Source organism: Gopherus evgoodei, chromosome 3 (assembly GCF_007399415.2).
Source record: "Gopherus evgoodei ecotype Sinaloan lineage chromosome 3, rGopEvg1_v1.p, whole genome shotgun sequence".
Taxonomy (NCBI): domain Eukaryota; kingdom Metazoa; phylum Chordata; order Testudines; family Testudinidae; genus Gopherus; species Gopherus evgoodei.
Genome location: NC_044324.1, coordinates 174,287,022 through 174,300,876, shown reverse-complemented (window position 1 = coordinate 174,300,876; position 13,855 = coordinate 174,287,022). Strand labels below are relative to the sequence as shown.

At 38.6% G+C, this 13,855-nt stretch overlaps 1 protein-coding gene across 3 annotated transcripts in view; it reads left to right on the top strand.

Moving 5' to 3' along the window:
• Positions 1 to 13,855, top strand: part of MARK1 (microtubule affinity regulating kinase 1) — a 108,464-nt gene that overhangs the window by 88,511 nt on the left and 6,098 nt on the right. For all 3 annotated transcript variants that reach the window (XM_030557474.1, XM_030557473.1, XM_030557471.1), the window contains exons 14-16: positions 1,493 to 1,590; positions 9,312 to 9,473; positions 10,165 to 10,416. In XM_030557474.1, coding sequence (XP_030413334.1) covers positions 1,493 to 1,590; positions 9,312 to 9,473; positions 10,165 to 10,416 — 512 coding nt within the window. The remainder of the gene's footprint in view (positions 1 to 1,492; positions 1,591 to 9,311; positions 9,474 to 10,164; positions 10,417 to 13,855) is intronic.

Here is a 13,855-nt window from a genome sequence, read left to right as displayed (position 1 = left end):
AGATGACAAATGTTACAGGGTCTTTCAGCTTATAGACTAGAGAAAATCCTCCCCCCAGCACAAATACAAGTTTCAGCAACAGAGAAACAATCCTTCCAGCAAATACACATTTGCAAATAAAACAAACAAAAAGACTAAACTGCCTTCCTAATTGGTACTTATTAAATTGAACAGAAGAGGCTGTTTCAGAAATTTGGAGATATCTGCTTACATGTCTGGTCCCTCTCAGAACCCAGAGAGAACAAAAACCCCGCGAAACAGCCCAAAAAAAGGCTTCCCTCCACCGAGATTTGCAAGTATCTTGTCTCCTGCTTGGTCCTCTTGTCAGGTGCTCCAGGTTCACTGTTTGTTACCCCTTTACAGGTAAAAGAGACATTAACCATTAACATCTGTTTGACTGCTCTAATGAGCTCTAATGAGATAATTAGCTGTCAGAAACGTTTTAAAAATAGATTTTAGGTAGGGGAGCACATTTAACTAGCAAAAAAAAACAATGAGAATTTTTTTCTTAATATTACACATTTATTTGGCACCCGTCACTATGGTGGGTGAGGACAAAATCCTCCTTAGTTCTTGTTAATGCCTGACTTCAGCTGAATACTGACATTGAATACTGCAGTGCAGATTGAAAGATTTGTCATTATCAACAAAGGACAACAAATTGTAGGATTAAAGTGCTGAGGGCAACTAAATCTACACAGGGAAGCCCTTAAACTTGCATGGAGTCCTGTTGACTTCAATGTGACTTCTATGTGGGTGTCCCAGTCACACTGGATGATCAGGCCTATAGGACTTCTTTACTGAGTGCAGAAATTGGATGTTAATAAAGCCAGTTTTCCCCTTAACTACACTTTCCTTGCTTTTATTCAGTGAATTTCAGTGGAGCCTATACAGCATGGTGATGCATCTGACATGCATCTGAGGAAGTGGGTATTCACCCACGAAAGCTCATGCTCCAAAACGTCTGTTAGTCTATAAGGTGCCACAGGATTCTTTGCTGCTTTTACAGATCCAGACTAACACGGCTACCCTCTGATACTTGACAGCATGGTGATGGGAGCATTAGAAATGGATAGATGCTCGAATACGTACTTTGTCAACAGGTTTACTTAAGTTGTTCTGTACATTTAATGTCTTCTCTCACAGAGTCTGGAACAGTGGTTTTCAACTGGTGGTCCACGGACCATGGGGGTCCGTAGACTGTGAAAGATTGTTGTCACCATCAGGCAGTGGCTTTCAACCTGTCCTCTGTGGACCTGTGGGGGTCCACAGACTATGCTTAAGATTTCCAAAGGGAACCATACCACCATTCAAAATCTTTTAGGGATCTGCAGATGAAAAAAGGTTGAAAACCACTGGTCTGGAATTTAGATGCCACATTGTTAAATCAAATATATTCTTAGATGCTGATTTGTGTTTTTCTGGATAACTTCATTTAAAATGTGTGTTAATTAACTGTATCTGTTTTCACTCATTTTTATTCTCCTCCTAGAACATATTTCCTGTTGGTGGAATGACCAGAAGGAACACTTATGTTTGTGAGCGCTCTTCAGATCGCTATTCTGCAATACAGAATGGGAAAGATAACAGGTACTCTGTTGGCTTAGCCAAAAATCTGAGAGGTTGTGCTGAGGTATGACACAGGAGTTAAACATTTATCCAATATGCTTATGAAAGATGCTGTGGTGTGGAGCAAGTTAAACTTGCAGAAAAGTTTGAGCCTGAATATTCGTCAGTCAGATTATGACAAAATTAGACAAATATTGTGATTCTGCCTTTAACCATCTCCATGCAATAATATTGTCAGGAGTAGCGCCATCACTTTACGAAGAGTGCAAGAGAGAGACAGAAGAGTTTGCAATCTAAATAGACAAAACAATTCAGACACAAAATATTCTGGATGATCCAGAGGATGGCTCTTTTTTACAGTATAGGTGTGTGTGTGTGTGTGTGTGTGTGTGTGTGTGTGTGTGTGTGTGTGTGTAAGATGTAACTATTTAATTGGCATAAAAGAGCTCTGTGAGTCTTGCTTATCTCATTTGTCCCAAATATTTCTGTAATTGACTCTGCCTTTTTACTGTATTTGGTAGTTGGGGGTGATTACTGTGTATTAAATTTTTTTTAACAAAACATCTTGCACATTAATGGACAAAGACCATTAAAATTACCTTTAGCTTAAAAAAAATTCACAAAATAGAAGTTGTAATTTGCAGTGTCTGACATAAGTGCAAAGTATATCTATAAAATTTATATGGAGATTGGTTTGAAGGAGCATACAAATTCTTTTGTATTTTTAAACACTAACCTACATGCGTATGAGTACTATGCTTAAATGTAAAACTGTAAAGTTGTAAAGGGTAGAAAAGCCCCATCATAGTAAAGCCAGTAAACTAACTATGTTTCCATTATCCACTCTTATGGTATCAATAATGTTGGAAGTTTCATAGCGATCAGTTTTACTGCACAGGCAGTATTTTTCTCTGAATTCCCAAAGGATAGGGTTGTTAATTTTCATATATAAAGGACCATGTAACATATGAAAATGGGGGGGAGGGAGCGGGTGGAAGCAGTTTTTTTAAAATATTTTTTATGACATTTAGAACATTCTAACACTACTATATAATTAACACAGCAACACAGAAGAATGGGTTAGAAATAAGTTTTTGAACTCTTGGGGTATAATAGTGTAACCAGTTGATCCACATTTCCATCTGAATCTCTAGAGGACTAGACAGCCATTATTTCCATGGTAAGAATTATATTTTGCTTACTGATGAGCTTCTTTGCTGCATATTAGAACTGAGGTGGTAGTTAAAAATAGAGTAAAATAGTTTTAAGTTTAAAATATCTAATAGATCATAATTTTCTGATTGCACAAAATATTGATGTTTTCTTTTAAATAGATTTAACTATATATAATACAGTATATAGGCAACTTATTTTTTTACAAATTATTCTTAATTGCCCATGATTTTGAAGAGATACTGCATTTACGTTGGTCTCTGATCCATTTTTGACCTCTTCAAAAGTTAAAATCCCAGAGTCCCCCTCCCAGTGTATATTGCTTAATGCCAGAGCTCTTCTACAAGAGTTCTTGCAGGACCTAGGTACTAGTTCGCTGATCCTAAAAGTCGCAGAAAATGCTACCAGAGATGCTGCCCTGAATGAGGCTGCTTCTTGTCCAAATTGATGTATGGGCTCTAGGATCTGCACCAGATCCCTAAGTGTATTAACAGTGATGGGACAATGTGTATTTTCCCTACAGCCAGTGCTGTGAGATCACCCTGCTAGAAACCTCCAAATAAAAACCTGCTACAAGGATCTTGGTAACTATTCAGCATATTGACAGACGTAAGGGCCAACAGATGGGTGGAAATGGTTGATAATCACTTGCTAGCAGCACGGTATACTGCAGCACCTGTTCCTCCATACTGGGCCATATTGGTGACAGGCCCTCCCTGCTCCTGAAATTGCACAAAATGTATAGAACTCTCATAGCTATGGTCACACTTGTCCCTGCCAGCTGTGTTGCTCTCGTGTCCTGCCATCTGTTCGTTCAAATATCCTGGATCTGGGTGACCCATTATCTTGTAAGCCTTGTAGTGCTGCAGGAACAATTTCAGAAGTAACTTCTCAGACTACTTGAATCAATTCTCTCTTGGCTTCCCCACCTCCAAATGTAGCAAGTTTGCCACTGGGAGTGTTTGCTTCCCCAGGATCCACATTACTTCCCTGTACAGGGAATCCGTTTGGTAGGCAGACCACCCGAGGTGACTTATTTTTTACAGTTTATTATTCATTTTCTGTGATTTTCTTTTTAAGAGAAGGCTGGCTTTTTGTCATGTGCTTGGTTTTTTAAGAAACTGCATTTTGAAACTGTGGCTGAACAAGATTTTTTTCCTTTCACCTTTCGTGTGTTTTGTTTTTTGGCTTTTCTACAACACATTATTGTAACAATTTCTGTCTGGTAATTTAGCTTTGGGACTATTGTTTCTACTGCATTTTTGATGGATTTCATTCATGCTTTTTGAAGCTAAACATTTTACGTGAAGGGTCTAAATATTCTTGGACACAAAGTAGTTGTTTAGTTTTGACAACTTGAATTTGGTTTACAAAATTCTTAACACCATAGTTCTCCATCCAGAGATACCCCTGAGCCTAATTTTTTGGGGAAGCATTATAATTTACATTAGGTGCACATAAATAGGAGAGTTTTATCAGTGACTCCTTGTGCTCTTCAATGTGGCTGACAGACAATTCAGTGAAGTCCTGCTGCTGCTTCAGTCTGCTTAGTGTACAGAAGGCACTAAAGCACTAGCACAGATTCCCATGCATGAATATATCATGAAGGGGCATGTTTAATTAAACAGCTATGAATGATGTATGGAAGAGAAGTAAAGGAAACTTATTTCTCTAATTTAAAAAAAAAGAAAAAAGAATGGCGTGGTCCTAAGGGCAAAACCACCACTGTGTCTGTTCTAGGAAGTTCAAGAAGGAATGTTCTCTTGTTGAATGTACAGTGTTGTCATTTTAAGTACTGTGGCCTCATGGGACAGGACATGGGTTCTTGTAGGGGTCATGTGAAAACTTTGAAACCCCGTGTGTGAGATTAGACACCTGTCTGAGAAGTATCTCCCCCGGCTTGCTTTTATAGCTCTTAGAGCTTTTTTTCAGTTTCAAACCTCATTTGAAAATTCTTATATTAAAATTTTTTTTCTTAAGTTGTAAAATTTTCCTACAGGGACTTCATCTCCTGGAGTTCTGATGCTGTAGTATTTTTCAAGTAACAGAATGCCTCTTAAAACTACAGTGCTTTCTGCCTTATTGTCATATGCTTTCCATAGTGAAAATGGGCTCTTTTAAAGAACTAATGTATAACTTTGTGGTGGTTAAGGGTTACGGTAAAGCATTGTATAGCAAGAAGGTTGAAGTAATTTGTAGGGCACTTAGACAACATTGTAATAGCTGCCTTAGAAATACCCCAAAATTCAAATCCAAAATATGGTAAACATCATAAGACTAATTGTCTTGCAATTTTCATGTCTGCTGATTTAACTTTTATTTTTTTTATGTAACAAAGCTAACTAGTTGATATTTGGAAAATTTAATTAGAAGTAGTCAAAAATGTTTCTTCTTACTGTAAAAAATATTGATCTTTAGTGGAAATTTGAATACCAACCAATTTTGTCCAAATACAGAAACATTTCAGTTTTGAAATGCTGTTGCATTACCTTACTGAAGTTGTAATATGGGTGCCTTAAATTCCCCTTCTCTACAAACCAGGCTCCTTGATCTAATTATATCACCATCAAAGCAATATTTAGGTATTTTTTTCTTATGACAATTCTAAATTTTCTGCAAAAAGCAAACACTTTCCCTCAAATCTTTGTTTTATTAAAAACTCAATTTTCTGTCAAAGAACAGCTTTTTTTACTGGAAGACTTTCTAGAGCAGTTGGAGCCTGTATAATTTGTATAGAGTCTAGATCTCAGGAAGCATGGAAGAAACCCATTTATGTAGCAACAATTACTAAACGATAAGCTTGTGGAGTAGTATTGGTGACATGGTTGTAGTTATCAAAGTACAACAGGGACTAGAGAACTAAGTTTTCTCTAATACTCCGTACTGAGTCCACTAGTCCTTTAGTTATCTGTGAAATAGTGGGTCCATAAATAGCACTTCTTGCAATCTATCTTAACTTGCTTTTAAAGTTTTATTGTCATCACATTTTTTTGAATAAGCAAAGTATTTAAGTAGTCAGCTTTCTTCTACGTCTGTCAGAATTCCAAGCTGTTTAACATTTGATCTCTTTTTGGAAGATTGATCGCTTTGAAGACATTTAATAGCAAATATGTAACACTGTCAAACTTAGCAAGCAAAAAAATTGAAGTAAATTACACTTCTACCTCGATATAACACCTGATATAACACGAATTCTGATATAACACGATAAAGCAGTGCTCTGGGAGGGGCGGGGCTGCGCACTCCAGTGGATCAAAAAAGTTTGGTATAATGTGGTTTCACCTATAACACGGTAAGGTTTTTTGGCTCCCAAGGAGAGCGTTATATCGAGGTAGAGGTGTACTTCTAAATGCAGTAGCTTTCTTCATTTTCTTGGGAATAATTATGTTTGCTATATTGCAGAATATGCACTACATCAGTGTGAAACATTCAAACTCAGAGGCAGCAAGAAGGAACGCAATATTGTTAAAATACTTAAATACAGAAATTTAAATCTGGGGAAAATATAGAAATTGGGAAGTCTCCACTTGCTAAATATTTGCTGTGTGAGTTTGACAGTAGTTGATTTTCTCTAGATTACCTTGACTCATTGCTCTTTTTTTCTACAATTCAAAATAATTGGAGAAGGATTTACTTTAATATTTTAAGTTTTTGAATCAGCATGCTTGATTAGTGATGGTACATCAGTATATTCCACCTTTTGAAGTGTCTAATCTCCCCTTCTCCCACACCTTTTATAATTTAGTTTCCTCAGTTATATTTATTGAGGACTAAGCCTGGACTGTCTACTCGGTTTATGCCAGTAGAGAGACTCTCATATAAGATCCCCACTCTCCAGGCTGGCTCCAGGCACCAGCGCAGCAAGCTAGTGCTTGGGACGGCCTATGGAAGGGGGCGGCACATCCGGGTCTTCAGCAGCAATCTGGCAGTGGGTCCCTCAGTCCCTCTCGGAGGGAAGGATCGGCGGCCGAATTGCTGCTGAAGAATGAAGCGGCGTGGGAGAGCAGCTGCCGAAGTGCTGCTGATCACAACTTTTTTTTCCCCTTCTCTTCACCACTTGGGGCAGCAAAAAAGCTAGAGCCGGCCCTGCCACTCTCCAAGTATGCACAAGGGTGCTTCCTTCGTGAAATTACCTTTTGCCCTTCCAAGGAATCCCTCTGCTGATGCTCCAGAGTCCAAAAGAGTTTACCCTGGGGCTGTCCCCTGGCAATACCTCCACCAGTTTCTATGGGTCTCTGCTCTCTGGGAAACCCCCAACCCTCTAATCCCCACCTTGCCTCAGTCTGGGCTACTGCCAGTAATCGCCAAACCCCCACTCCCTGAGGCAGACTGCAGTGTAAAAGCCACTCATCATAGGCAAGGGGGTTCAGGCCTGCTGCTGCCTTCCTCTGCCTCCCAGTACGACTATGGGCCTTGGACCAGGCCCTGTAGCCTGGGGAGTTGCTGGCCTGGAGCTCCCTGGCTCCTCTGGCTCTCCCAAGCCCTGCTTCGCTCCCAGTACCTTTTCTGCAGGCAGCCAGGCCCGACTCTCTCCCAGCCTGGAAAGAAACTCCTCTTGGGCCTCTGGCTCACAGCCTTTCTATACAGGTCAGCTGTGACCTGATTGGGGCAGGACCCAGCTTAGCAGCAACCTTCTCCCTGGAGTGGGGGAGCTGCCCCACTACAGGGAGACTTCCTAAAAACTTCATGAGAACTCAATAGTGTTTTTAACTTACTGCAGTCTACTCCTATGAGCTTCTTTGTAGGAGAAATCTGTCTGATCCAAAAGCTAAAATACTTGTGGTTTTTGTTAAAATCAGAGTCTTTTTATGTGTTGGTTACCATCCATTAATTTAGGCACCTGCAATATAAAAAGTGAATATTTATTAACTGTTAATGTAGATTGTCAGTGCTTGTAAGAAGTGGTTGATTTAGGGAAATTGCAGCTCAGTCCCTTTTTGCCTCGGGGACACAGGCTTGGGCAAAGCAAAGTCCTTCCAGGTCGCGCAGGGTCTGGCTGATCCTTTCCTCAGTCAGTCTCTTGCGCTGGTTTTCTCCCCTTCTGGGGACAGAGTGCAGTCTTCCTTGCTGGAAGAGTTCAGAGTCTTGCTGCACCTACTTGCTGGCAACTTCTCTCACTCCCCCCTGCCCCATCCAAGGAGGGTTTAAAAAGGTCTCCAGCAGTTGGGGTCAACTGGACCTAATCAGTTCCCTGGTAACCCCTGTTCCAGCTGAACCATATTTCTCCATGGCTCTCTCTCCTCAATAGATAGGGAGCGGCCTCTTAACCCCTCTGGGACTAATTACTACCCCTCCCTTGGTAGCTATTTGTCCTGGGTTTGCCACAGTATTTAGTGTTTCAATTGGGTGCATGAAAGTGAGTCAATCCTGAAGTTAATTATCTTTAGTAACTGTAGTTAGCAGTACAGTATTCTCCATACACTCTGCCCAATATCCCATACTCCAGTCGTAACTTGCAGAGATTTTGCTTATTTCAGTCCTGTGATAAATTAAGCAGAGGCTATGAATTATGAAAAATTGTGTGATCACTTTGTCAGGTGGACAAATGTCCACTAGTGACTAAAAACACAATAACTATTTGAGCCTATGGCTCCAGAGGTGCAAGGTTGAGGCAGTAATGTGATGCATGGGGCACATTCTCAGGATGATCAACTTCTGATGGAAATATGTGAGAGTGTGTGTGTGTGTGTGAGACAGAGAGATACTGAAGAAAAACTGCATTAAAAGAGCATATAAGATGCAACATCAAGCTCTGAAAAGTTGGGCAATGCCAGAATTAAGGTTGTCTGTTCAGCCTTAATTTGGCCCCTCCGTACACATGTATTATGATAGTCTTTAATTACATGATCACATACTATCTTTGGAGATTTCAGATGCTAAACTTGAACAAGTCTCTAATGACTGTGTGTGAACTGAGATATTTCAAAGGCTATTAACTTGGCCAAATTTGGGCAGATTTTCACAAGAACTGTAGAAGGCACATCTCTGACTAATTTCAAGTCCCTGCTGGAAAGCGTGAGGGCACTAAATTTTTTGTTTTTTGTTTGTTTTTTTTTAGTGGTGGCAGACTGTTTCTAAATTAGAGAAGGTATTTTTCCCTAGTGTCATTCTGAGAAACAACCAAACTGTTTTGGCTGAAGTTTTCCCCACAAAAAAATCAGGCTGAGGCAGATACCTATCATGGAAAATTTAAGCCAAACAGTTAGTTAGGCAAAGTTATAATGGAAAATGTGCTGGCAATCTTACTGAAAAAAAAGTTATTGTTTAGCTTCTTGTATATTTTAAGGAAAATAGTCTTATCTATATGAATATAAGCAATAAAAAGCCATCCTGCAGTATCCTTGAATGAGATTTTTTTCCATGAAAACTGATTATAAAAATGTGTATTTTTACCAAGAATAATATTTTTTGAACTAATCATTGTAAGTCTGTTGCTGTTTATTTTATCTAGTTTTTATCTAGTTTCAGGGTTTGACATGAACTTTTCTGTTTGTTGGAATTGACTTTTAAGCACATCTAATATGTTTTTTCTTATTGTTGTGTCCCTCCTGCCTTTCTTGTAATAAAAGCCTAACAGAAATGTCTGCGAGTAGCACATCTTCTGCAGGCTCTGCTGTTGCTTCTGCTGTATCAACACGACCTCGACACCAGAAATCTATGTCTGCCTCTGGTCATCCTATAAAAGTTACGCTACCAACCATCAAAGATGGCACTGAAGCTTATCGACCAAGGTAATATAATACTTCGTGTTTGCATAGTGTTTTACATCTTCAAAATTTTGTACAAACTATTAACATAAATTATATTACTATAGCATATGTAGTCTTAATGTATTACGTCATACTGTACTCCAGTATAGTTTTAAAATTCATTCATTTGAGTAACAGTGCTACATATGGTTTAGGTTTAGTTTTGTCCAGGACACATCATATTTTGCTCATATCGCACAATAAACATGTCTCTGAACTAGATCTCAGTCATCAGATAATTCCTGGAAAACAGCAATAGCTACATGTTTATCTGATGCAGACTCAATCCATAGAATATATATGCTGACACATTTAAACTGAATTATACATTTTAAACCTGTTAGCACTGAAGCTTACTTTGCGCCTATTGGTGTCAGGAAAAGCACTATACAATGTCCTCATTCAGTGTCAAGAGCTTAAAACTGGTATCACAATATAATATATATATATATTTTGGGGGGTGGGGGGCGTATGTGGCTTTTTTTCAACTGTGTTCCTCAAGGAGAATGCTGGAAAGATTTCAGCTCAGACCACCTGACTTGTGTGTATTAGAGTTTGAAATCAGTCAGCATTTTTTTTCCCATTGGAGGAGTGAACAGTCTCCTAAATGTTACTTTTATTTAGATATATGGGAAGTTGTGTTGTGTTAAGCATTCTTCTGTTTTCCCGGCAGTGCAACTCAGAGAGTGCCTGCTGCTTCCCCATCAGCTCATAGTATTAGCACTACTACTCCAGACCGAACCCGCTTTCCTCGTGGGAGTTCAAGTCGAAGCACTTTCCATGGTGAGCAGCTACGGGAGCGGCGTAATGCCACTTACAATGGACCACCTGCCTCACCTTCACATGAAACTGGTGCATTTGCACACACTAGAAGGGGCACTTCTACTGGTATTATTAGCAAGATAACTTCCAAGTTTGTTCGCAGGTTAGTACCAGACTTCTGTGAATTTTTTGTATTTGCTTTATTTCCTGGATAGTTTTCATTTCTAAGATAATAAATGAGATTTATTTTTCAAATTCTTAATTATTTTAGAGGATAAATGTAAATTTAATTAGAATAGGATTATCTTTTTGCTTTGTTTTACCCTTTTAGAACCCACCTTGCTTTGCATTTATCTGTATTATATCAATCCAGATTTGGCCAGCCATTCTCTTGCTTCTTTATCTTAAAAGAATGAAAATTAGGGCTATTGAGATTAAAAAATTTAAATCACACTATTAAACCATAATAGAATGCCATTTATTTAAATATTTTTGGATGTTTTCTAGATTTTCAAATATATTGATTTCAGTGACAACACAGAATACATGTAATTGAAATCAATATATTTGAAAATTTGTCATGCGTCTGACGAAGTGGGTATTCATGCACGAAAGCTTATGCTCCAATACATCTGTTAGTCTTTAAGGTGCCACAGGACTCATTGTTGCTTTTTACAGATCCAGACTGACATGGCTACCCCTCTGATACTTGACAGAATACAAAGTGTGCAATGCTCACTTTATATATATATTTTATTTATAAGTATTTTCACTGAAAAAAAACAAAAGAAATAGAAATTTTTCAGTTCACCTAATAAAAGTACTGGAGTACAATCTCTATCATGAAAGTTGAACTCACAAATGTAGAATTGTGTACTAAAAAAAAAAAAAAACTGCTTTCAAAAGTAAAACAGTTGTGACCTACCTTGATGGGTCTTGCGCTTATTGGCGGATTTGCTTGCCTCAGAGACCTTCCCCTCTGGTGGAACCCACAGTCTGGGTCAACTCCTCCTGTGTCTGATCAGGAGTTGGGAGGTTTTAGGGGGGAACCCTGGCCCGCCCTTTACTCCGGGTTCCAGCCCAGGGCCCTGTGGATTGCAGCTGTCTATAGTGCCTTCTGTAATAGCTGCATGACAGCTACACCTTCCTGGGCTACTTCCCCATGGCCTCCTCCAAACACCTTTTTTATCCTCACCACAGGACCTTCCTCCTAGTGTCTGATAACACTTGTACTCCTAAGTCCTCCAGCAGCACACCCTCTCCCTCTCCCTCTCCCTCTCCCTCTCCCTCTCCCTCTCAGCTCCTTGCACGCGCACCCACCTGACTAACTGTGAGAGGCTTTTTAACTAGTTTTAGCCAGCCCCTGATTGGCTTCAGGTGTCCCAATCAATCTAGCAATCTCCACTGCCTTCTGGAAAGATCTTAACTGGCCCCAGGTATATTAATTGACCTGGAGCAGCTACCATTTTACTTATCCTGGTACCAGGGATTTGTTTAACGTGGGGCTAATATATCTGTCTCCCACTACTTTTCTATAGCCATCTGGCCTTGCTCTGTCACACAATGTAAAACTTTAAAGCTTACAAGTCCATTCAGTCCTATTTCTTGTTCAGCCAATTGCTCAGACAAACAAGTTTGATTAAAATTTGCGGGAGATAACACTGCCCACTTTTTGCTTACAATATTGCCTGAAAGTGAGAACAGGCATTCACATGGCACTGTTGTAGCCGGCATCACAAAGATTCATGTGTCACTTCATGCTTCAACCACTACTCCAGAGGACACGTGTCCATGCTGGTGACTGATTCTGCTCAATAACAATCCAAAGCAGAGTCAGATGCCACCAGCAGAAGGTTGATTTTCTTTTTTGGGTTCGGGTTCTGTAGTTTCCACATTGGAGTGTTGCTCTTTTAAAACTTCTGAAAGCATGCTTCACACCTCGTCCCTCTCAGATCTTGGACAGCACTTCAGATTCTTATCTGAATCTGTCAAGTTCTGTAACTATTTTTAGAAATCTCACATTGATATCTTTGCGTTTGGTCAAGTCTGCTGTGGAAGTGTTCTTAAAACGAACATGTGCTGGGTCATCATCCAAGACTGCTATAACATGAAATATATGGCAGAATGCGGGTAAAACAGAACAGGAGACATACAATTATCCCCCAATGAGTTCAGTCACAAATTTAATTAACACATTATTTTTTTGACGAGCATCATCAGCATGAAAGTATGTCCTCTCGAATGGTGGTCAAAGCATGAAAGTGCATATGAGTGTTTTAGCATATCTGGCACATAAATGCCTTGCAATACCAACTACAAAAGTGCCATGCAAATGTCTGTTCTCACTTTCAGTTGACGTTATAAATAAGAAACAGGCAGTGGTACCTCCCGTAAATGTAAACAAACTTGTTTCTCTTAGTGATTGGCTGAACAAGAAGTAGGACTGAGTGGACTTGTAGGCTCTGAAGTTTTACATTGTTTTGTTTTTGAGTTCAGTTATAACCAAAAAACATCTAATTTGTATATTACACTTTCACGCTAAAGAGATTGCCCTACTGTACTTTTATGAGGTGAATTGAAAAATACTATTTTTGTTAATCATTTTTACAGTGCAAATATTTGTAATAAAAGCTATAAAGTGAGCACTACACACTTTGTATTGTGTTGTAATAGAAATCAGTACATTTGAAAATGTAGAAAAACATCCAAAAATGTTTAATACATTTCAATTCGTATTATGTTGTTTAACAGTGCAGTTAATCACAATTAACTTTTTTAATTGCAATTTAATGTTTTGAGGTAATCGCCTGATCTAACTGCGATTAATCAACAGCCCTAAACAAAATAGTCACCCATTTCATGCAGTAACTACAGTGTTTTCCTATTTACATCACTATGAGAAAATAAAATAAAAATGGGGTTTGATTTGAATTGAAAGGGTAGTTTGATCTATACATGAAAAATTTAATATCTCCATCTGCAAAATTGATGTGCTCTCATTAAGCAAATTATCATGTAACATTAAAGAGAACATTTACATTTTCATGATTAATTGTAATCAAGTGATATAGATGTAATTAATTACAAAGCCCATTCCTACAATAGCAAGATTATTAATCACTAGAGAACTTTCTCTATTCAAACAAAATCAGCGTTTTCCCTATTCACAGGTTATTGTAGAGAATTTTGGTTTCTCATTGAGGACAGTAAAAATGACATGTAGAAGTGTACGCTAACTGCTAGCATCTGGAAATCCTTATTTGTGTGAACATTAAGTAACCTTTTTTCTTTCATTTAAACTTATTTTTAAGCAGTTCATAAAGAATCTGAAAGTCAAGGAAACACATCAATGTTTATATATAACCATGATGGATGCCATAGAAAAACAGAAGATATATAGATAAATTATTTGATCTTAAGTGACTGTTTACGTGATTACCTTAAAAGCTTTCTTACAAGAAAATTTAATTTTCACATGTCACTTATGTCTGGTAGTAGCTGATCAATTGATTTTCATTTGAAACCACTGCAGGGATTTATCTACAGTTTTCAGGAAGTAGTAGGCAAGTTACAGAGGTTACAAATAGCACTCTACTGCACAA